We start from the raw sequence: 25177 nt of genomic DNA on the forward strand, positions 1-25177 counted from the left end.
TTTAAATATTTCTCTGTCCCTCTTTATTGACAACACTCTCCAACACACAGCCACTGATCGCATTTCATCGCTCTCCACACACTCACAGTAAAATAGTTTAATATTGGTGAAATAACATACATTCATATAGTAGGATTTTCAAAAGCAACAACAAAAACCGACAGTAAATCATTAGTTGCATTGCATGTAGTGGTTTCATCCACTGGGCAGAATCTCTCTCAGCTTCCTGCTCGCTTTATTATAATTACATACATTTTCTATAAATGAAAATATGAGTGTATTTTTGGTGTTAACAATGTCTCAAAATGCAGGTAGTAATCTCAAACAATGTCTCCAACAATACTTTTAAGATATTTTTTCACATCATTTTTTGGACCCATACAAAATAAAAAATAAAAAAAAACAAAAACAAACAATACATTCAATAGAAATTAAATGAAACAGACCAAGCAGAATAAAATTAGTTAAAAAAAACAAAAAAAAAAAAAACAAAGAGATGAGTTGTCTTTTGGAAATTGTTTTACATTTTCTACCATTTGTCATTTTCTCTCAGTGTGTCTCCTGGGTTTGGAGCTCAGAGGAAAGCATCAATATCAGCCAACATGTAATCATTTCTTTAATGCCATGAATTTTGCATTTTCTTGAGTGCTCTAACATCCACCAGTCTCATCTAACAGTAAGTACAAACTAATGTGAGCCTGCCTTGATGAAACACGGGCTGGTGTGTCTCAGTCGTGTTAAATCTGTGTGGATCTGTGGGTTGAAGGTAGAAAACAGAAAAATAAGGTTCTGTAGGAGAGGTTGCTTTTGCCTTTATTTCCTTGACTTTGAACATTTTGAAAGGATAAAGAAAAAGACATTTCTGCACATGGACAAATACATGAAATTTAAAAAAAAAAATGACAAAGACAAGCAACCTCTCAGATTCTAATTCTCATTTTTTGCTGAACTAGCTCTTTCTCTACAAACACGGTCTAAAACTCGCAATAACCAGACAGAGCTTGAACACTGCAAACCGTTTTGGGGGAATGTTACATGTTGGAAACAACACGGCTGTAAATCAACGAGGCGAGATCATTTTCACAGAAAAACGCAGTCTCTGTGGCTTCGCTTGGAGAAGAACTCCTACGAGCGACAAAGACCTGCACAAACACAAAACTGACAAAAAAAAAAAAAAAAAGTGGAGCAAACCAACAAAGTGCAGAGTATTAAATGAGCAGGTACAAGTGTTACCCAACTAAATTCCTGTGTTCATCAATTTCTGCTTTTCCAAATGGCCGTCATATGATGGGGCCGCGTGCTGTCACATGAGAGCAGCGTGACGATCATCACAGACGCTACACAACAGGAGACTTTTCACCTTTTCTGCAACCAAACCCGACAGATGTCAGTGGTTTTCCCTCGGCCCCCCACCTCGTCTGAACCCAAGACCATCACTCTGTGTAGCCTGAGTCCAAAACGCCTCAACTCCCAAAGTGCATTAACTCATATGTCAATTCATTTTTTGCGCATGAATTCTGCCTGCCCCCCCCCCCATAAAAAACAAAAACAAAAAACACACACCTGCAATAACACATGCTTTGTCTAATAAATATATTCATCATCACTGCTGAAACATTGGCATTTCTGTAAAACTGTTGCAAATATGCGGATTAACAAAAGAAACTTTAATCCGACATGAAACTGACATGTGCCTGGTCATCAGATTATCTCTTAAAATGATTTCAGCCCGTTACCACATGCTACAGGTTTACAGGTTTCGGTCACTTGAAGCACACACGGCAGGCTGATTCATGCACTGCACACAACTCCAGCAGCTTTCAAATCAGTTCCAACAGAAATCGCTCATTTCTTGCTCATGGGAAGCCACGTCGTGTTGCGAAAAAGCTGTAAAACACACTACAGGTGCACTCCCACGTCTCAATTTAAGGTGTGACCGATCAGTAAAGCTCTCTGGCTGAGGACTCAACCACAAGCTGGGACTGATTCCCTCAGACTTCTCTAAGCTAGAGCCTGCTGTCCATCCACACGGTGTGATTCAGGATCACACAGCCACACTCCAGCGTCTGACCCAAACCTCTGAAGCCCCGGCAGTCCAGCCTCGAGCACGGCCACGTTTAGTAAGAAACTACGTACGCTAATCCCAGCCAAACAGCTCTGCAGGCACTGGGTTGGTTTACTGTTGCAAAAAAGACATAAAAAGAAAGAAAGAAAGAAAGAAAGGCAGAGGTGAGAGAAAGCTCATCCTGTGTGTCTGCTGGAGGCCACGTCGGTGCAGCGGCAGGATCAGCTGCTGCCATGCGGTGGTGCAGCAGGGATGTGTGGACTCACTGCAGCAGCCTGCAACACAAACACAAACATTAAAGTAGTCTTTGAAAGTTTTATTTAATTTTGTTTTCTTACAAATAAATTCCTCTTTTAACCCATTGAAACCTGAGCTGGTTCGCTTCAATTCTTTCACAAACATTATATATTTAAAATTAAATTACAAGGAAATTACCAGGGTGGGGCATGTATTGCCTCACAATAACAATTACTTATTGACTTTGACATAAAGCATTCTAAACTTTAAAAAAAAAGAAATAAATATAAACATGCCCCAGCCTGGCTGTGAGGGAGTTTGGGCTGACGGGTGAGCCTGTAGCCTTCTCACAGCATGGTGCCACCTGTGGGTCTGCACAGGTGAAGAGGCCCCGCCCACCTACACATTCAAACAGTCAAGATCAGCTTCAGGTTCAGGCGCACATCTCCTGTGGGCGGGGCTAAGACGTGAGGAGAGGAGGTGTGTCTTAGAGGGGCTGAGCCCCGCCCACAGAGCAGAGACATGGCAGTAAGACAGACGGCTGTCAGACAGACGGCTGTCTGTGGCTCAGACTGCAGAGGCTGCAGCAGCAGGTGTTTTACTGCTCATGTGGCTCAGGCGCTGTGGAAAAAAGCCTAGAAATGGCAGGGGAACCTGATTTTTATAAAATGTGTCAACATTTTGGCAATATTCCATAGTCAACTGCATTTTCATTATGAAATGCTGCAATTCCGTCCATGTTTTGTGCACAGAGGAAATCACAGGGTCCTATGCTCAGTGTGATGCCATCAGTGTGAAAAGAAATTCACAATAACAAAAAGCCATGTGTCTGTTTTGTTTGGAGGAAAGAGGCAAAAAACAGTTTTGACTAAAGTTGACAAACCCGGCAGATTTATGGCTCTGCCCTGTCTGCTGCTCATGTGACTGACAAGCATGTAGCCTCCAAACACATGAGCAGTGACGTCAGCTGTGCTCAAACGGATGAAGAGCACTTTCACAACAAGGCCAGATGCAACTTGTGATGAATGAATGAATAAATAAATAAATAAAATAATCCAGCAAGGAAGTAGCTGGCCAGAAATGTTTTAATGTGCAGCCACTCGGCAGCCTAGGCTTGTGGAAATTGCTGTTAAGTTGCCACACAATTGAGTCTAAATTTGGAAAAAAAATAAACTAAATAAATATTTTTTTTAATCAAAAATTAAAATAAAATAAATGTACCATGAAATCAACACAATTACTGGGGGGAAAAAATGCCCCCCTTTTTTTTAATTATTCAAAAATTACCAGAAAACTATACATACCATGGGCTCTTGGGTTTCACAGGGTTAAGAGCAGTAATGTAACCCAGACTTTCCCCTCCACAGAGGAGATGTGGTGGGTCGCTTTGTTTTAAAGCTGCTAAGCCTAAAACAATCTGATGGAGAGTTGGTGTCCTGTGATGATCTACAAGCTGTTCCAGACGCTCTTCCATCCTTTCAGGAATAAAGTTCTGGCTCAGACAGTTTTTTGAAATCGTACCTATAACAATCATCTGTGCTCAAATTTAAACATTTAGAGCTAAATCTGTTGTTTCAGCGTGAAGTGCTCCTGACGCCCAGCTCCCTCTTTTCACCCGAGGGACCCGCTGGCAGAGTGACAGCTCTGGGGTGCACGGCGCTCCGTGGACTCAAATATTTGGCTACGGTGGAATCATTGTGTCACTGGGAGTTTCAGGGAATGCCTGTCGAGGATGTCGCATGTTATCATGTGCAGTCGCTTCACACCCTGTCCCACTGAGTGCTGATGTGGAAACGCAGCAGACAAGCCAGCTACAAACTACGCCTTCACTGCAGAGCATTAGTCTTAGTTGGTTTACTTCACTCTCTCTCTCTCTCCATCTATGGTCATAATGTGCTGGCAAAATCTCCCATCTATGGTGCAAAATGCTGCCTGTGTGGCAAACAGCAAAGGAGACCAGGTCAGTCTTTCCATTACTTTTTTTTTTTTTTAACAAAAAAACAAAACACAGCTGAGATGGAGCAGATCAGTTCCATCACAGCTTTCAGAAGTTAACAAAAGACTTTGTCTTTCTTAATTACAAAAACTGAGCTACCCTGGCTAAGTGTGACTGACAGTGTAATGACTGCCAAGAGTATACTGAACTATTATACCATGTACTATGGTATACTGAACTATTTGATCAATAGACCACAGATATGTTGCAGCAGAATCACACTCAGATCTCAATTTCTTGATTGCTATTTGTCTTTAAAAAAAAAAAAAAAAAAAAAGTCCCAGAAAACTTTCTCAGGGATGTGAATTTGAACAGGACCAGTTTTACCTCAGGTTGTTTCCACTAGAAATGACAACAGTTATGAGAGTCAAATTTTATTGGTACGAGTGTCTGCATCTTGCAGAGGACTGCGTACACACACTGCGTACACACTTGGGGTGTGACAACGCAGAGGCAAAAAAGACAAAATTAAAAGACATTTAATCATCTACAAACGTGTTGAATTGTGGCAGTTTTCATGGTATAAAATAAAATGGAGGTGAACTGCTGCTTCTTTGAGCGCACCATCCAGCTCAGATCCATCTAGGTGCTGTAGCCATTTTCTGGTTTGTGGCTTTAATCCATTGAAAAACTGCCATTTAACTTAAAGAGATTAAATTTCTTCTTCCTCCTGTCATGAAAAATAAAGTCAGTGGTTAAATCTATGGAGGAAAGTTTTTCAATGTCATCACAAACCGAAAATTTTTCTTTGCAAAGTCAACAAGTGAAACCCACCACTGTTTACAGTTGTTGTTGGGGCAGCAGTGATTTCAGTGTGAATGCATACATACATACTTTGTGGAAAAGCTCACTCCACCTCATATTGTTCAAATTTTGGCAGTAAGTCTGGTCCTTTACCTGTATCAGGTGAGCTTGGCTGTGCGAAGGTGAGCTCCTGCTGTGTGCAGCGACTCCACGTAGGCCAAAGCACTCTGCATGGAGGTCAGACAGTAGCCCTCCTCTCCTATCAGATAACTGGGAAAGAGATTTGAGCATTAGCTTCACTTTAGATGGTTGGAAGTCAGACGGCACAAATGCAGAGGTCAGAGCTCAGCTGTTCCTTTAATAACCTTGAGGCTGGAAGAAACCTTCATGGTAAAGTCTGATCTGATATAACGAAAGACAGACAAGCATGACTGACCACAAAAATCCTAAACATCCATGCACCAATCACCCACTTTGTTGAATCATCACATCAGTGTTTTCCCCAGAAGGTAAAACATCAACCTCCTAGCTCAGCCCGGCCATACCACGAAACAAAGGAGGCGCCCCTGCAAGCAAGACCGTCTATCATGCTTTAGCTGTTTCAGAGCTATCTGGGGAATATACACAAAAGGGATCAGCAGCATGAGTTAGAAAAGCAGGGAACAATGGGTGGAGGGATGAGAGGAGCAGACAACAGAGGAAGAGAGGACTTTTGTTCAGAGACAGAAGACGAGAGGCAGAGGTGGGCTGGGGAGCCAGTTAACTCTGGCTGACCTTGGAATAATGAGAGCAAGACACGAGAAGCAACTGCACGCAGAAGGCAGAGCGACATGGATATGAAGGCAGAGGAGAGAGAGAGAGAGAAACAAAAGGAGAGGAGACACTGGGATGTTTATCACTCAACTACTGGGAAGGCGGCAGTCAGGAAATTGTGAACAAAGATGTCTGATACTGTGTTAGTGCTGTCACGATACCAGAACGTTAAACAAACCCCAATAGAGAGTTCAGTGATTAAAAATTCAGCGTTACTATGACACTACAACAAACAAGAAAAAAAAAAAACACCAATGAAAAAAGTGATTTTTTTTGCACTTGACTTGGACAGTTTTGCAGCAGAGGGTTTGATGACTGATGCTGCTGAACGCTTTCAGCTGCTGCAGTCCACCGTCAAGACCCTCCTGCTCGCTTCAAAAACCCCAGGCTGCATGTGCATGGTGGTGAAATTATGGAAATGACGACTGAACTGACTGATAATCTCAGTAGCTGCTCTGTGCTCCCCTGGACAGCTGATTGACAAAACTGTATTTCTATCTCTCCATGTTCCATGTGCTTCCAAACAAACAAAAAGCAAAACAAAACAAAGCAAAAAAAGTGTTAAATGTTTTGTTGCTCTATGGAAGTGAAAGGAGAGAGAAATCCAGTGTTGTGGATTAACAGCCCAGGGGAGCACAGAGAAGCTAACATTAACAACATTAACGGGGAACTAAGCATTAACAAAATCCAGTAATGACTAAGGTGGTAAAGATTACTATGGGTGTGCTGTCTCAAAAGCATATTTCAAAACATTATTAAAAAGGAAAAACAAGTGCGTACAGCAGCCAGTTGGACATTAAAAGGCTGATCTAGCCAAATGCATTCTTTTAATTTGACATAAAAGTCAAAAAGGGGGAAAAAAACCCTACCCAAAGAAAGTTCAAACCAATGTTTCAGCCTATCACTTTAAGACGAGTGCTCTCTCCAGCTTGTGTTTGCTTAAACCTGCACTATCTTGAGTATTTTTAGCGCCATGTCAAATTAAAACATCTCACCTTGCAGATGTACTTTTTGGAGGTTTTAGCCTGTAACTGCCTTGTGTGCGAGCTCTGATTCCTCCTTTTGAGGGCTGTGGTCATGCCACTGTGTGCTTCTCATACACAAATTACAAACACAGTGACAGACAGCTGATTAAACCAATCAATTAAGGGACAATTTCCAACATGTTCACAGCCCCGGGGAAGGAAAGACCTCCTCACCGGCCTCAGGGCACTGTGCTCCCTGAGCTTGAGGCCTTCTAAACCACTGAGCTGCGTAAACATTGACTGGGATTTTATTTGTATTTTTACAGCGAAGAAAAACCAATTTCTAAATATCCCGACATTCCTTGGCCAAAGCCAATCTAACCAGCCAGCTTTTACGACCAACTGCTTTTATGGCTGTGGATAGACCTCTTGGTTGTGGTCTGAACTCACACGCGATGGCCTCCTGATACTCAGCAGGACCAGTTTGAGCTTGAGATCAAACTGGTCCCCGTACGTCCGACAAGCCAGCTCTTATAATGCAGCAGCTGTGGCTCAGGCTCACTGCACTTCATACCCCTATTTCATGACAGCTTGCACGTGTCGACTCAAGAAGACTTAAATTTACAAATAAATAAGTAAAATAACAAGGTCAAACTTTATTAAAAATTAGGTGTCGTCCAGTCAAGTGTCATCCACCTCTGATATGATGAGTACAACAGAGTGTCATTACATACTGATCCATGCTAACCTGATTGTCTGTGGGAAGTCCTTAACCTCTGATTGGACTGCACACAGGTCCAATCAGAGCGCAGAGTGATTTCCCAGCAGCACTTTCATGTTTTGATGACTTGAAACTGGGCGGAGTAAAAAGGTCTCGCCACTGGAAAACAGACCCCCAGGAAATGTTTGCTTATACATTCAATCCATTCTGTAGTTTATGAATGGTGACAACTTTGTTAGCTACAGAGGCAGAACGTTATCAGGTGGGTGTTTCAAATATATATATATATAAATTTAACCCTTCAATTTAAAAATTGAGGGGTTGTGAAATCTTTTGTACCAACGCAGAATTCGCAAAATGATTTGTGACAATATAAGAAGTGGAGACATCATAGTATATTGGACAGACAGTCAAATTCACTGCTATGGCAGTTCAAGATGATATGGGGCAAAACAGGGCTGCTTTAATCCAGAAATATCATTATCTGTCATTATCTTTCATCAATTACTGCACCAGTTTACAGAGACGTCTGACATAAACTACCTGAGGTTAACGTGTTCTTATCTGACGAGGGGAAGAGTATTAAAGATAGTTTCACCAAAACACCTTGGTATTTGTGTGGCGAACTGTATTTCTCCATCGTTCCTTACCCTTCGTGAATGAACTCCTCCAAGGCAGCGCATTCAGACACCAGCTGAGGACACTCACATCGCAGAGCCACAAAGGACAGGATTGGCAGCAAGTCATCTGCTCCACTGTCAGAAGAAAAGTGAGAGGGGGATGAAGCACAAAGGAACACAGAAATAAATAAATTGAGCAAGGGTTTGGGGGGTGTGGGGTGAGAGAATGACATTTACAGAGGATGATGGTATGTGCACCTCCAGGGACCGACTGGAAACTAAAATCAAACGCAGATCTTAATGGGATGTGTGTTCAGAGATGGAAATGATAAAGCTTTTTTTTTCTCCCTGCGATCTGTTGGGAGGACCAATTACAGCCACAGAGATGATGACAGCTTGATAGCATTCTCCCTGAGTGCAGACAGTGACCGTTTGTTTACGGGGACTCACACGCAGGCCTAACCGCTCGCCTGCTAGTTTGCGTGAGAAGGTTAGGTGGCCGGCCCTCGACTGACCCGGCCACATGCAACTGGATACTCTCTCCCTCTGCAGGTTCGGGGAGGTGTGGACAGGCTCATGTAACCACAGAGAGCTGGACCTCACACACATAATCGCAACCCTGAATAATAATCTTCTGAGTTCCCTACTGTAAACACACATGCACGCACAAAGGAAAACAATCCCCTTACACAAAACCGGCATCTCTGCATTCCAGGGTTACAATGCATTTCCACGGCTAAAAAACTCATTACAGTGGAAAAATAAATGCATCACGGCATGGAGCTTCATTATGGATTTTCATCGCCAATTTAGTGAAGGGTGAAACGGGTTCAAAGGAAAGCAGAAGTAGGAAGGAAAGCCGCAGGATGACAGGAGGGAGAGAGGTGGCCAACACAATGACAGAAATGAAAGAAAGGGAAGCAGGACAAATGTGCCCCTATTGGTCTAGAACAAAAGCAGGGTTCCTGAATGTGTTATCGAATGGCTAAAAGAGGCGAGTGAGCAGAGGAAATCGTGTGGTTTGGTTTGGTTTGGTAAGCAAAGCGGAAACCCAAGTGACAAAGTAAAAGAATGGTGAAAAGAAACCAGTGAAAATCAGGCCCTTCTCAAAATACACCCACAGAGTGACACAGAAAGGCAACCTGTATTTAGATGGACTAAAAAAAAAAAAACAGCCCCATCTGGGAACATCTGCACTAAACCATGGGCATGGGGGAAAAATGTATACACTGCCAGATAGGAAGCAAGAAAGTATACAGTCCTAAATTACCCCCAACAAGGAGCTCTGAATCAACTTAAGAGCAAAAAAAGAGCCAGTGGCCACAAGCTAAATTACGGCACACCCAAAAAACAAAATGGAACAACGATGCAATGACCTATAAATGTCAGAGCTGTCCATCATTAGGATAACTTTGTTTGAAACAGACCTCAATACACATGTCACTTTCTGGCCAGGATGCAATAATTTTCCACTTTAAACGGTAATCCAGGACATCACCAACCTCATCTTGATCTTGGAAGTTTAAATAGAAACAGAAATAAAAAATGAGATCCTAGATATTTGTTTGACTTTGTGGCTTGGCTGCAGATTGAGAACAGTATTTGCTGAATGCTGGGTGACTAACCAATGTTTCCAGGTGACAAACTGAACTGCAGACAGTACATGGATACTGCTTAGCAACAAAATTTACTTCCAAGAAATGAAAAGTGAATCACACTGAGACGGTACAAAGAAAACAAAAACCCTTCAGCGTCACAGCTTTTTTGTATAAACGTCTCTGAAAAGTGCTATGCCCGTCAACTCCTTTAGCCAGCAGTCCCTGATCACTCCACACACACTCCGATACGAGGAGACAGATATGGAGCAGGAGACATGGCCTCAGCCATCCTCACAAAACATTAGTGTGTCCAAGAAAACAGAAACTGAGCCGGGGATGAGAGCCTGAGAGGAAGGCGAGGTATGACGCAGATATTTGCTATCTGAAGGAGAGCGAGACGTGCTTTTCCCTGCGAGCTGACGCTAGGGGTTTAGAAAGCTGCATGGTGCCCAGAACCCACATTCCCTCAAAAGAGACTCTTCAGATTTAGACTAGGGAAGTGTTAACTCGCACATTAAACAATGTGCAAACACACAAGCCTATTAAATCCTGGTGACGCACTTCACTGGTTTGCTACCAGTGTTTTTGAGGCCTAATAAAATAGTTTTTACCTTCATCAGTCTTAAGATGCAGAATATCCTGTCACGCAAACCACCCAGTAAATGCATAAAGAGTGGCACTGCAGATGTGTATATTTTGTATAAATATAGTAACTTGTCCTGAGGTTATGCAACACTGATACCAAAAAGTGCTCAGCCCATTACCTTACAGATGTGGGTTAAATTGAGCAGTGAGGATGCAGATTATAAGCATATCCCTGCTTTTCGTCCTTAGTGTGGTGCTTCACATGAAGCCCCGCCTTGTGCCTCCACGGTGCAGAGAGTCAACCTCCACTGCACCCATTTATTTGTCCATGTTTCAGGCTGACATTTGTCATAACAGGGAACAATGTGAACTGAGCCCACGGTGCGCTCTGTGTGTTCCCCATTATAGGAGCTGTGACCCAATGAGCTTCTGTCCACTTCTCTCTGCATCACTGTGGATTCCTCGTTCCTTCACCTCTTACCCAAGCTCCTGGTCGGGCCCTCGGTCTGCTCCAAACCCAGACAGCACGACCCACTTTTAGGCCTGGCCAGGCAGAGGCGCTCTACAGGAACAACAGACCTAGGACAGCCCCCTGCTGCGCCGGGCCTGGCCAAGCACTGATGAGACTTGACAGGGCCACTACCAAGCCAGAGAGCCTTAAATGATGTTTGGGTACTTTCAATGGACTTTGGGACAGTCCTCTCCTTCCTACACTGAGCATGGAGTTAATGGGGGGCAGGCTTTCAGTTTTGAAGCAAACTTTAACGAGGTGTGCTTGTAGTGTGACTCAAAAAATTCCCCCCTAAAATACCATCATCCTGTTCTGTTCAATGCATTTCAGGAATTATTCTGTGGTCAAGTCTTGTAGTTTACTTTTCTGGTGTGGCTACCAACCTCTCTTGCATATGTTCTTATAATTCAAACAGTAATTTCCAACATTTCCCAGAATACTGTTCAACAACTCCAGAAGAACAGAAATGAAATTGTTGCACTGCCAAAAAAAAAGAAAAAGAAAAAAAGAAAAAAGAAAATGAAGATGATTATTTTTGTTGTGTATAGCAAACAAGGATGCTTTGATATATCTGGAGAATATGATCTATAGGCCAGAGTGTCTCTGTAGCACCATAATACTTTATTTACAACAATGTTTCGACACACATTTAACTTTTATCCAAAAATTGGAGCTCCTGTAACTTCGATCTTGCACTTGGCCATGACGCGATTTCGGTAACATTTTAATTAACTGTTCAGCCCTGACGCCGAGGCTGTGATGTCAGGTATCGTACTCACATGGCAGCCGTCCTGGGCGGTGAGTCCACCTCGTGCAGACACCTGTAGTCCTCAGCACAGGCGCAGATCAGCCTCAGTGTTCGAACTGCAGCACAACACCAGAGCACAAGTAAGAAACATGAGCAGAGATGAGCTGCTGTCCTGGGACACATATCCTGAGGAGGTTTTGTCATCCAGTAAAGGAACCAGGAGGTTTGCCTCAAGTAAGAAACAATTATCTGCTAAATGAGCTTTGAACCTGAGGTCGTACAAACATGTAAACTTCACTCAGACTTCAGAGAGCCATTTCAGATCAGTGTATCTTTTAAAACAGATTCTTCTAGAAGTGATAAGTGACAAGAATTGTGGGAGAAAGAGACTCTCACCTACAAGAGGCAGCATGTCTTGGTCTGTGTTCTTTTTTTTTTTTTACAAGACAGACGGCCACAGACATGCGACCCAATTTGAAATAGACAATGCAGAAAATGAGAGTGCATGTTACTTTTTGCTCACAAGAGAGCTCTTTGTGTGGTTTATTTTAAGATAATTTATGGAAAGGTGGAGCAAATTGGGGAAACCACGACAGTGGGGAAGACAGTCATCATTCATATTCCCATCCAAACCACATATTTTGCATCATCTGTAAATGATTTCTGTTAGTCTGTCATGGTGTTAATTTTGCTGGCTTGAGCATGTTTGGCTGTTTCTGTTGTTGCCAGGCTGTAAAAGTTGGTGTTAAGTGGTAACTCTGATGTTAGAAGTGTAAACACAGACAGCGCAGCTCGGCACGCAAGAGAGCTGTACATAACAAGATCTTGGACACACCGTGTGTATCTGTGAACGAGCACATCTTTAGACACTCAGATTTTTATTAATCAATACTTATTTCATGGTGCCTCTTCAAAAAGCTGTAAGGGAAGCCACAGACTCACCGATGCACTCCAGCTTTCTCTGAGGACAGCAGTGTTTACAGAGCAGCTTCAGCTCCTGAACAGCAGACTCATAGGGGTAGGAACCTTGCAGCATCCCTGGGTCCTGGGGGAACAATTTCAACGGGACACCAACATCTCCAGGCGAGGTGTTTCGGTACAGCTTCATGCTTGTCTCAAAAGCCAGCTCCCTTTCTCTGTGCACCTTCCTGATACAGAGACACCAAGATACAGAGAGTCACAATAAAAATGGATGGATGTTCAGAATAATAAAGGATTAATAAAGGGTTTAATCAGATTTTTTTTTAATTCCAATTATTCAGTGTCTACGCCAAACCTTTATCCTTGTCAGGGAGGGAGAAGCCCCTGAGATATTTAGACCACAAGACACTAAAATCCTTCATTAATATCTGTGCTGATGAAACCAAACACAAAGTCTCATTAAATACAGTCAGATTGAGGCATTCTCACAGCCCATCAGTGCTGTACTGCCTCACTGATGTCTTATTCAATGAAATGGCAGTATTGGCCCCACATATCACTAACCTGACACATCAGTCTAACACAAAGTACAGGTTTTATAAATCACGTTTTTCAGATACCGCTTTGTTCTGGAAAACCAAAACTGCTGCTCGTCTTGTTCCTCCTCACACCGCTACGCCTGCTCATGCTGTGACAAAAGCCACCAGAAATGCCTGGACGACAGCCTGTCCCTGCATACTGTGGTCAGCCTTTGTCGCTGATGTAACTTTATGTGGCATCATTTCATTTCTGCCAGTCAACTGTCACATGTGGAAAAACACAAACCCTCGTAACAAATCAAATCAGTTCTGACTTACTGACGTGAACGTTCATGTGTAAACAGTGAACACTCCCAAACTAAGACGCCCTCTACAGTGTAGGAAATCAATACAGAAACCTTTGGAAATTATCGGAATATCTCAAAAAAGTATGCAAGAAGGACATGTCCCATTAGTAGGTTTGATTAATAATAATATCACTACAGTGCAGCAGCAACAGAAACTAACTGATGACTGAAAATGTTTAGGTGAATATTATGAGAACCAGACAGGCGAGAGAGGACACAGGACACTGACAAACTTTAGAGCTGCAGTGCCACTCACTGGTCAGAGTCAGACACACACTCATACACTATAGAATAGAGGAAGATAAATATAATCCTTCCTTAATTCATCATCGAGCATGGCCTGTGAAAAGCACCGACCCCGTCCATTTAAGCTGAACCCCAGCACCTTTGTAACTTTCACCTCATCATTTTATTATCCAGTGTCTAACTCCTGTCTAACTCTTCCCGGCCACTTCAAGCAACATGACCAAAAATTATATTCATCAACACCAGGCTGCAGTCTGGAGTATCTAGGTATGTATATTTAGATAAAAACAGGAAGAAAATGCTTCAGGGCTCAACATCTTTAAAATAACTAAATGTGAATTGACGGTGATTTAGGAAAGGGGTGCATTACCTGAAAAGAGCCAGCAGGGGGCTCCACAGTGGCGTGAAGAAGGCTTCCTCTATGCTGGCCACGCAGAGGTCCTTGGAGCTGGCTGTGTTCAGACACTCAAAGGACAGCAAACACAGCGACAGCAGCTGATCTGAAACAACAACACAGACTGAACTTTCAATATCCATTCACTTCAACATGTGTGATGCACACGGGGCAGCCGGCAGGGGAGGAACACTAAACCCAGACTGTTCTGGTAGGCGGGATGGTTGGAGGCTGCTGTTTTCATTTACAATTTCATAATGTGGACATTATGAAGTATTGAAGGCCTATACTAATAAAAATAAAGTAAGGCAAAGGGAAGAACAATTAAAATTCAGCAAATCTATCTAAACAAAAGGCTAGATGAGGAACAAAAAAAGACTATCACTATAAATCTAACAAATGGTTTTGTTAAGACCCCCTCCCTTTGTTTTTCTTATGTTTATGTCCCCTAAAATGTCTGACCTGGACATTTGAGACGATGAGACTTTTAAGTAAGAGCTCAGGAGTCTGTGAGAGACTGGTCTAATTTATTAATGAAAATGCACTGGAGGCGGCTACGCGTGGAAACAGCCACTCACTAGCTGTTCTGAAGTATCAGCTGTGGATTATGTTTTGCTCGCTGTGGAATTATCAAAACTCTTCCCAAGGATTTCTTGGCACAGTGGAACGGACACGTACATACCGCTGGCGTTTTAGTCTTCAGACTTTAATAATTTCAATTCATATTAACTGTGTGTGGCAGAGTATAGGCTTTGGCTTTCATCATGAAGTACTGCTAACAGACATCAATCACACTAACCTCAGGTCTGTTTTTGTTATTTGTCTCCAAACTGAGTAAAATGTAAATTCAATATTTCAATTAACATTATAATCAAAATGATACCATGTTTGTTTGGCAATAATCACTACTCACATGGCTTGATTTTTACATGAACAATATAGGTGGAATTAAGTTTAGCTGGGAAAAAAAAATGTACATGGATATTTTAGATAGATTCCTGGTTCTGTGTGCACAGAGCTATGCCCACTTTGAAATGTCTGTTTCTATGTTGACTGGGCAGACTTATGCCTGTGACACAGATTTATGCATTTGGAAAACAACAGAGTTTTAAATCAACTTGTCACGATAATTTTCATGCACAACTGTGGCTGCTGTGATTTGTGTGATGCTGTGTGTTTTGCACATGGATTCCCATAGAAACACATGCTGACAGAAAACAAACTGGTGATCTGTAACCCTCCTCACCGATGGCGTTATGAATATCCTTGACGATGGCCTTCAGGTGTTCCTTCAGCGCTCTCATCTCCAGCTCCTGGATGTGGGCGTCGTCCACCTCGGGCTGCAGCGACAGATCCAACGTGATGTCTGAATCAGAACCGGTATCGTCTGGGTTGCCGTGGGGCGGCGCCCAGTCCAGCTGGGTCAAGAACTGCTCCAGGTCCTCAAACGAGTTCTCGCGGTCCACCGTCACCTGCGTGCAGGGCTCCTCGCCCTCCTCCTCCTCACAGTTTGTGTTGAGGTCGCGGGAGAGGGAGGGGGACAGCGACGGGTTGGAGCTGAAGCTCTGGTCGCCGACGCCACCGACCCTGGTTGACTTCCTCAGGGCCTCTGTACCAACCATGACATTTTCACAGTTCAACGTCTCATCTGCTTATGCATCACCGACAGAACTTTTCCACAGCAGCCAGTTTGACATGAAATAGCAGGTAAACACAGGTGTTACTGATGATGTTAATTAAGGCTGTGGTCCATTTGCCTCTGACAGAGCCAGGCTCCTGCTGTTGTTCACTGGAAAGGCTGTTAAACTTTAAATTAATATCATCAGGACCACCTGTGTTTACCCTGCCAGCTCATGTCTAAATGCCTGCTGTGACACAACAGTGAATCAACACACATACTTTAAGGAAATTTAATTTTCGTGCAAATTCTGCTTTATCAAATTAAAAACACTAAAAGGTTTTGGCAAATTTTGATCCAATTTCCCTGTATTGGAAATAATGATGTAGCATTTGTCTGTAAAATATTATCACAACCAACAAAAAAAAATGTCATGTGTTCCACCGCTCCCATGAAATACAGCTGTTATGTGCAGCCCAGCGGCTCCGTATTAAGCACGACACGTCACTGCTAGAGGGATGTGGGTTTGATTCCCAGCTCTCTCTGTGTAAAGCCAGGCCAGGTCAGGACTATAACTTGTTTATTGGTGTGAATGTGTGTGACCGTCTCTCTCAGCCTGGTGAAGAGCTGGCAATCTACACACTAAATTTGCGTTTTATCATTTGCAACCTTCCAAAAAAGAAACCTGTAATCTGACTCACAGTTGGAAACACAACATAAAAATGTTCAGGACATTTCCAGTATTTTGCTGCCTACTGGAATGATTTCACTTGTACAATTTTGAATCCCCGATGAGAATTAAATGAGTGCTTTTGATGAGAGCTAGAATAAAACATAAGCAGTCTGAACCAAATGCTCCCCTCTTTCACGCGCCCCACATTTACCTGTCCGGCCTGAGTGAAGCAGGTTGTGGCTGCTGCGAGACGGTCTGAGCGGCGGGGCAGGGCTCTGCGGGAGGCCCTTGTTGACGATGGGGTAGAGCCTGTTGTAAACCTGGTACTGGTGTTTCCTCAGGAGCTTCATCACTGGGTGGTCAGAGCGACTGAGGACACAGGAGAAAATGTTACAGCCTCATCGTGATATGCAGTGTAATATGGATGAGGTTCAGATTTGACACGGCTCCACAGTGCAGCCTGAGGTGATACTGTGGTACTGCTGCACTGCACCTGGAGTACGACCGATATGAAAGATCTCCAGACAGATAAGAAAGGGAAACAAACATAGCAGGAGTGCTTATTTCCACACATGCTATCGTTTATTGACAGGGAGAATGACACACTGCGACCCCACAGAGTAACTGAGCTGACCTCTTGACCCAACACAAAGCTACTCCTCCTGCAGGTTTCATCAGGCTGAAAATAGCCACGGCGCATGCAGAACGCCCATGCCATGTTCACTTACCTGAGCAGGTAGGAAACCAGGCCTGAAACCAAGGTGGCATCGTCGGGATTCTTCTTCACATTGGCTTTCCACAATTTGGGCCAATCCTGAAAGCAAAATGTGAGAAGCGAGTTCACAAACACACCAGCGATACCACAATGATATTCAAACTCATCTGAAAACTCACATGGTCTTGCTCATATTCCAGCACGTTTGCATAGAGAATACGCTGCTCCTGTTCCTCTGCAGTCACTGTCCCTAATGCTGCAAACCTCCTGCAATGAGGAAACACACACACACACACACACACACACACACACACACACACACACACACACACACACACACACACACACACACACACACACACACATGCATGCACAATTAAAAGGTATATTATTTTATTTTAAGCTTTCTTCTAATTTTCCTTTTTCTCTCTTTGCTAATTTTGAGGAATTTTTTGCTACTTTCATGGGATTTCTGTTCCTTTTTTTTTTTTTTTTTTTTTTTTTTTACATTAGTAAACAATATGACTGTACTATTAGGGATACAATATCCCTGGTTTTTTAAAATTTTGTCCCTGAATATATGTTATTTGTGTCCTGGGTTACTAATAATTGGTGTCAGAACAGAACAATAAATATAAATTAATCCCTACTCTAGATCTCTACTAATGAGATGTATGGGCAAACCTAATTTGCATCAGCTACTTGGCAAGCAGAGTATCTCTCAGCAGTAAATTCATCAGTGACTTGAACCTCTCGGGATTGTTATGAAGCTTTCATGTCAGAGGGACAGAGGCTAAATTAAAATTTTAAAGCATTTCAGAAAGAGTTTGAACTTTGAACTTTGAACTCTGAAATCTGAAACTGTTAAAAACCATGTTTTACCTGTTGGCCTCCTCCTGCAGCCGAAGTCTTCTCTCCTCCATCTTCCGGTGGAGCTGATGTCACGACAAACATTGAGGAAAAAACAAACAACTGTCGTGGCCATCACACGGATCAGCTGAAAGTGGTGACGCCTTTTCAGAGTTTCAACAGTGGGGTGCGTTATCATTACAACCCCTGATAAAAATAAAAACTCCACAAACCAGAATCTATTCAAACCTGCAACTACCAACCTTCTCCAAACAAATATATTGATCTTTTGTACACTTTGGTCACTGGGCAATAGCTTTATCTGGTCAATTTTGTAATGTGACCAAATACAGCATGTGTGTGGAAACCACCATGCATGCTCCAGAAACATGTGTTGGATAAACGCAGGTTAAAAATAAGTTTTAACTTCCTCTTCTACCCCACTCCATAATTCTAATTTTATTTCTTTTCCAAGCGTTTCATTCATGTGTGATTGAGCTAAGGTCACAGGAGTATTACAAGGACACTAAGGCCATGACTTTTGCACACTTTTTTTTTTTTTTTTAACTAAAGTAAGAGTCTCTACAGCACAGTGACCAGAAGGATACAGCATCCTGCCTGGCTTTGGCTATGATGAGGTTCTCCATCATCTGCCGCTGGAGAGAAAGCGTCTGTGTTGAAAAAAGGAGGAGTTAAATACAACCCAGATAAACAAATGTGTTTATTAAATAGAAATGTTAATTAATTGTTCTAAATAAGAACCATAACGTTTCAACCTGCACCAGGCTGGAACAGCTGAAACACCAAAAGTCAAAACTACCACATCCACTCCTGCAACAAAAAACTAAGCACTGCACTGGAGATATAAAACCGTGTTGTTTCCTGATGTGCAACTCTTTAATCCAGTAAAGTTTCCAAAAGTAAATGTAAAGGCAGCAACATCGTGTGTGTGTGTGGGCTGTGACACTGACCAATCACACAGGTAAACTGATTCTTGACTGGGGAGAATTCAGAGCCAAACTAGTTTAAAAATATGATAACACAATGTTTCTTTTGGTAATAAGTGAACATATATACTCTGAGGAGCATTGTTGCAGACCATAGCAGATGTTTAGTGTGCACTGGTCAGTTCGGCATGCATTGATCCACCATACTGCGCTTAATTTCGGTAAAACGTGAATTATCATGTGTGGTTTGTCGTTATTTCGGAGGGAGTAGCTGGACTGCTTGAACAACTTGAGCCAGGTGTAAAAGTTGAACATTAGTGGGTTGAGCGTTGCTTGGTGTGTGTGATGTGTGATGTACGCCGAGTTGAGGAAAGGATCATGATAATTTATAAAAAGTCTTAAGTTGTGTGGCACTAGGCGAGTACGCTCACTAATGACAACTGCAACATTAAATTGACATTTTTGTCATTAAGTTTGGCCTGGCGCTCTGGACGCGAGCGCGGCTAGCACTGTGACTGAGCTTCGAACCAAACTTTTCAGGAGGTGTTACCTTTACAAACGCCTTGAGTTTCCTCCAGTAAGCTCGCAGCTCCACTTGGCTGTTTGGTGGCCGGAACATTTTCCGTATCTGAACGACAATATCCCATCAGAAAATACACTCCAACACAGAATAAAAACTGGGATAACGTTTTGCGGAAAGTAGCTGCCGCTGGAGGAAAAGTTTGACCAACGAGTTTTACGTTATTCTCGCTTACCATTTTTTTTTTTTTTTTTTTTGTCTAGGGAGTCTATCGCCCTTTTCACCGGAGGAATTATCACGACGAGGAGAAGAGGTTCTTCTGTTTTACTGAGGCGAAGCGGAGCCCTAAACCCCACCGCTGTCTGCTGCTGTCTGCTGGTACCCGCAGCTGCTGCCGCTAAAGCACTCATTCAATGACCAGCTGCGCAAAACCACATGACGCGCAAAACCACATCCAGACCGGATTTTGCGTCAACGATGTATCACAACAAGAGCATCGTTTTCACGGCACTTCCTCTGGGTTTGATGTACAAAATGATTTTTTAAAAAAACCATTAGCAGACCCTGAAGGTTTTATATGACGCGCAAAACCACATCCAGACCGGATTTTGCGTCAACGATGTATCACAACAAGAGTATCGTTTTCACGGCACTTCCTCTGGGTTTGATGTACAAAATGATTTTTTAAAAAAAACATTAGCAGACCCTGAAGGTTTTTTTTCTTTCTTTTCCCTATTTTTTATTATTTGTTGTTCACTGTAATTCATTGTAATTCGTTTTTATATTATCTTTTATAAGGAAGTGGATTTACAGCAACTTTTCTAAAGGAAAAACTATATGTAACACGTATACATCATGTACTTGAATTTATTCAAACAAAGTTTTATTCAGTAATGTTCAGAGTTATACCTCTGTTTACAGAGAGTGGCAGCTACTACAAGTTGTATTTCCCATTTTCCTCAGCACACTGAGAGTGCATGCTGTAAATCTGGTGACTGCACGGTGAAAAAGCAGCTGAGAATGCACCCACGGAGGACATGACAGTGCAGACACAGGCTGGGTGTACAGCAAAAATACACCAGATCTCATCAAACTGTTATTCTGTTCTATTCTGATTTACTGTGATCTGTCAGTGTGCTGGTGAACTATCAGACAACTGTTTGACAAAAACATAAACCTGGCAATAAATAACCCAAGAAAAAAAAATCAGAGCCTTGGGAAGTGTTTTGAATTTAAAGCAACGAGTGATTTCATTTCCAAGTCAGAGTTTGTTTAAGTTAGGGCTGAACGAAAGGGAAAAAGAAATCACACTGTGGCTAATTTTAGTGCGATTGCCATGTGGTTCCTGATTTTAGTAGGAATCATCATTTTTGCAGTAGATTTTACATTTTTAATAAAAAATGCTACTGCAGTGATGATAATTTGATTTTTACTGAGGCCTGTACCAAACAAACATGCTTTCTTACATCTTTAAAATACAATGTGTAGGACAGGGCATCACTCGTGTGTGTGTGTGTGTGTGTGTGTGTTACGTAAGATAAATGCAGAATGATCAGATTTCAGAACACGTGTGCTTAGAGTGGGTCAACAAAATGTCAGAGGCTAAGACCATAGCTGATGGGCTCTCTCTCTCTCTCTCACACACACACACACACACAAACCAACCAGAGATGTCTTTTGGTAGGCTTGGCCAGGTGTGAGCCTCGCCAGACGAGCTTCATAATTGGCTTTCAGCTTCTGGTTCAAGCGTGATGCTTCCTCAATGGGTGTCAGCTCCCTGTAACACACACACACACACACACACACACACACACACACACACACCAATAAGTAATATGTTACTGGTGGGAACATTCGCAGAAAAACAACAGCCACCTCATATGCTCCCGATCTGTCTCTGTGTGTTATCAGCATGACAAAGTAATTATTTCTTACCATCTTACATGCTGATAAAAACATCAGCCACAGTCCACAGGGTGACTAAGAGATACATTGTGAACGCATTTTTCACCCCATAAATATAAGCCTGATGTGTAAAAAAAGTTTTACAGAGAACAAACACAAACATTTTTAAGAACTCAGAACTCATATTAAAGACTCAAAGAAATTATTTTGTTGTATTTTTTTTAACCAGGTCTCAACAGCTGTCAGATCCTTCAAATGTTTTGATCTTAAAATTGTTTAAATTGAGACTTTTTTTTTTGCCTGAGATTTAGGGTAATTCAGTTTAAAACATGTATGGTTTGTAGGACCTGGCAGATGTTGAAACATGGCTCAACAAGTAAAAAAACAAAACAAAAACAGGACGGTCTGTGGAGAATTCATGAGTGTGTGCTTCTTGGAGCTGTGCTGTTTACTCCGGCTGCTATCTGTGTTTGGAAATGGAGCAACGTTTGCAGTCAATGCGAGCCCTCGCAGATAAACGCCGGCCCTTACTTTCTGCCGGTGTCCTGTGACTCCGCCGTCTGCATTCTCTGGAAGACTTCAGGTGGCAGGAAAGGGGAGGGCTCACCATCGCCCTCAGACAGCACCCTGCGGTGACCGGGCTTTGACGGGCTCACCGCTTTAGGCTCCGTGTCAGATGGAGCTGCTGGAGGAACATGAGCGGGGGAGAGCGAGGGGAACATGGTGGTGACCGGTTAAAAGGGCAAAGTCATGCAGCTGAACATTGGCTGGTGTGGGTTTGACCCCGAGGGCAGGCTCCGAGATAGCCCTGGTTACTCTACGTGATTAGAGAAGAGCTGCTGTTGATTGGAGGAAATGCACTCACCGGTGTTTGCCGCAGGGGCTGCTGGGAGGACGGTGTTGGTGTGGTTTGGGGTTTCAGATTGGACAGCTGAACAGGAGGAGGGAGCGGGGGCAGAGAGGTCAGGCGGCTCGTCCCTCCTCCCTATGAAGGACTTGGCTCGCTCCAGACACTGCTCGGCGAGCCGCAGCATCCGCTCCACCTCCACCGCCACCATCTCTCTGTCCTCTGAGGCGAGAGACATGGACAGGACAGAGTCATTTCTCAAGGAAAAGCCTCTCTGTGGAGATTAATCTGATGCAGATCTCACACATCAAGCTCATCTCATGGCATTTTATATCTGATTTAATTTGCTGCAGTCAACAGTCAACTACTGTATTTCAGTTAATTAGTTCAGTTGTGGGCCCACTGATCAAGCTTGCTGTTGGCTGTGAGTGTGTGTCTCCTGCCTGTCCACAGGAGGCCAGTCTGAGCCCTAGTCAATGATCCATCAGCTGTCAGATGGAAACTACAGAGCCTGCTGTCACAAATCTGCACGGTGGGAAAATAAAATCAGTTCACTTAAGTACTGCAATTCTTTGTATTGCGATTTTTTTAATCCTTTTTTTTTTTTAATTCTAGAATCGAGATTCTGGGCCACAAACCCTGCAGTCCACATGTGTTCTTGGCCTGTTGTAAAATGGTGTGTTTGTGCAGACTAGGGCCTAAACAGTCTTGGAGTTGCATCAACTGGCTTTGACTGGAAAGCTGAGACTCTTGTGGATTCAATGAGCCACATTTGATTCATGTGTGATGATGTTCGCCCCCATAGCAGCCATTTCACTGCAGTCAGAGCATTTTGTCAAACTGGACGTCGCTGTATAAAATGACCTATAGTGACCTCTAGGTTAATCACAGCCTCATCAAATTTTACAGCCACAAACCAGAGACCGAGACTGTTCAGAGGATGTAATAATAAGGGGGAGTTTCTGAGCAATTTCCAGCATGGAGGAGAAAAGGGTAAGTGATAAACACAAACTGCAATAAATCATAATATCTAATCACAATACTTGTAGAATCGCAATACATATCAAAACGGCACCCAAGTATCATCATAGTATCGAATTGTGACATAAACATATCATCCCAGCTCTACAAATTTCAACAATGTCTGACATAATCAGGGGAGTCCAGGTGAAAAATAGCTAGGCACAAAAAAAAGAGATTTCTGAAAACAAACAAACAAACAAAAAAAAAAGGCGGTGCCGCTGTAGATCCATTCATCAGTTTAGGTGCCACGACACAGTGAACTCTCGTTTTTAGCTTTAGTCTCTTCTCCAGAACAAAAGTCAGTTCGGATTTTAGAGACACTGCCCTAACCCGAAAATGTAAACCATGTAAAAGGATAACGGACGAAAACACTGGTCGAAATTCACATCTCAGCAAACATCTATCTAGGATGTTCTCTCTGACCATTTTTTTTTTTTTTGTCTGCTGCAGTTCCTTGTATTTGGCCTGCCGTGCAAACACAGGACTAGTTTATGCATCATCACACAGGGGAAGTGAGCCCTGAAAAAGGGCTGATGTTAATGATGATCAGTTATTACTATGCTCATTTATTTATTTGTGTCACACAATAAAGTTACCTCATACAGCCACCTGTTGGTTATACCCACAGGGTAAAACACAGGGATTACTTACAAAACTGTGAGTAATGACAGTGACAAAGCTGAGGAATGTAGACTTCGAGTGCACTTTGATGATGCAACTCTGGCCTAAAATGACACTGCATTTATTCCATAAAACTGCTTACAATCTCCCCGTTCAATCTTTATTTAATCACATATAATTCAGTCATTATTACTGTTAGTTGCATGTGTGCCGGTGGACAGGTCTTACTTTGTGACTCGGCGTCCTCCAGAAGTGCATGTGATATGTAGCTGATGGTCCTCAAGTATTCACTGTAGGCTTCCTGCAGAGACACAGCACCAGGTAGAGGCTGTTAGCACACACCTGTACACCTGGACATGTCTCCATCCACCAGCCAGCGCCTCACACTTTACCCTAACACCTGACCCTGACCAGCCTGCTGTTCTCACGGTGTTCTTCCAACCCTGTGAGGCCTGGTGGTGTGAAAAAAATGCTAAAACTAGACATTTTATACAAATGGAGTCATTCTTACTAAAAGACCATAAATATTCTCAGAATTCCCAGCTGCTCCTCCACCAGGTGTGCTGGTGTGGAAAACAGTGACGTATCAGGATGAGAGTCATGCCACAGCGCCTGTATGTTTATTACAGTATGTTTATTACAGAGGTTTTCTCAGCTCTCTGTTTATTTCTCGGTGTTAAAATAATAAAAACATTAGCGTGCGTGGTCACGTGACCGGGACGCCCTCCGCCCTCCGCCCCCCCTCCGGTGTGTTTACTTCACCACAGCCTGTTCTCCCCCGGCTTTCACACTCTTTCAACTCGCCAGCAGCCCCGCCGGCGGCCCGGTACCTTGTGTCTGTTCCCTCCGTCCAGCTGGATCGCTACTTTGGCCATTTTCATGGCGTTTTGAAGCGGCTTCACTCCGCAGTCCGGAGCAGCCGCTGCCATGGCTGCTCTCCTCCGGAAATTACCGACAGCACGGCGGAAGTAAACGAACTGCAGTCGAGGCGGGCGGCCACAATAAAAGCCTCACACACACTTTGCTCTTGTTAATTTACACAGTGCGGTATAAAACACTGCTAAACGGCGAGAGAGACGAGACGAATAATGGCCCTTTCGGCGTTTCCGCTGTGCAAAGATGTTAATAAATATATAGTTAACAACGCTTGTTCAGAATTGACTCCCTTCCATAGACAAATTATATTTGGTTGCCATGGTTACAGTAACAAAGATGATAATGCATTTTCCTATTAAATAAATTTGACCTCTTGTCATATTCCACATTCACAGATGTGAATTTACAGACAAAAATAAATAAATAAATGAATAATGAATCTTTGTATTCACAAAGGAACTGGAACAGTACATGGCACCGATTTCTTCTTCACAAATGTATTTCTTTCTTTATTATTTTTTTGTCTCTCTTTT

At 42.9% G+C, this 25177-nt stretch overlaps 1 protein-coding gene across 3 annotated transcripts; it reads right to left on the minus strand.

The window, feature by feature from the left end:
- On the minus strand, positions 1-24708 carry vps9d1 (VPS9 domain containing 1). 3 transcript variants are annotated; one of them, XM_030052970.1, is made up of 17 exons: positions 24599-24708; positions 23997-24069; positions 22143-22346; positions 21809-21962; positions 21038-21149; positions 18514-18576; positions 17939-17991; positions 17236-17323; positions 17070-17155; positions 16553-16710; positions 15297-15659; positions 14027-14156; positions 12546-12751; positions 11635-11719; positions 8192-8296; positions 5196-5312; positions 1-2340 (listed from the first exon to the last, which is right to left on the minus strand). In XM_030052970.1, the coding sequence occupies exons 1-16, from the start codon at positions 24695-24697 to the stop codon at positions 5201-5203; spliced, it is 2091 nt and encodes a 696-aa protein (XP_029908830.1). In that variant the 5' UTR covers positions 24698-24708; the 3' UTR covers positions 1-2340; positions 5196-5200. The 3 variants fall into 3 exon arrangements, with proteins under 3 accessions (XP_029908830.1, XP_029908828.1, XP_029908829.1); XM_030052968.1 differs by lacking the exons at positions 21038-21149; positions 21809-21962; positions 22143-22346; positions 23997-24069; positions 24599-24708 and adding exons at positions 19403-19482; positions 19611-19847; XM_030052969.1 differs by lacking the exons at positions 1-2340; positions 21038-21149; positions 21809-21962; ... (1 more) ...; positions 23997-24069; positions 24599-24708 and adding exons at positions 4657-4968; positions 19403-19482; positions 19611-19848.
- Positions 24709-25177: the final 469 nt, after the last annotated feature.

Source organism: Myripristis murdjan, chromosome 6, assembly GCF_902150065.1.
Source record: "Myripristis murdjan chromosome 6, fMyrMur1.1, whole genome shotgun sequence".
Lineage (NCBI taxonomy): Eukaryota > Metazoa > Chordata > Actinopteri > Holocentriformes > Holocentridae > Myripristis > Myripristis murdjan.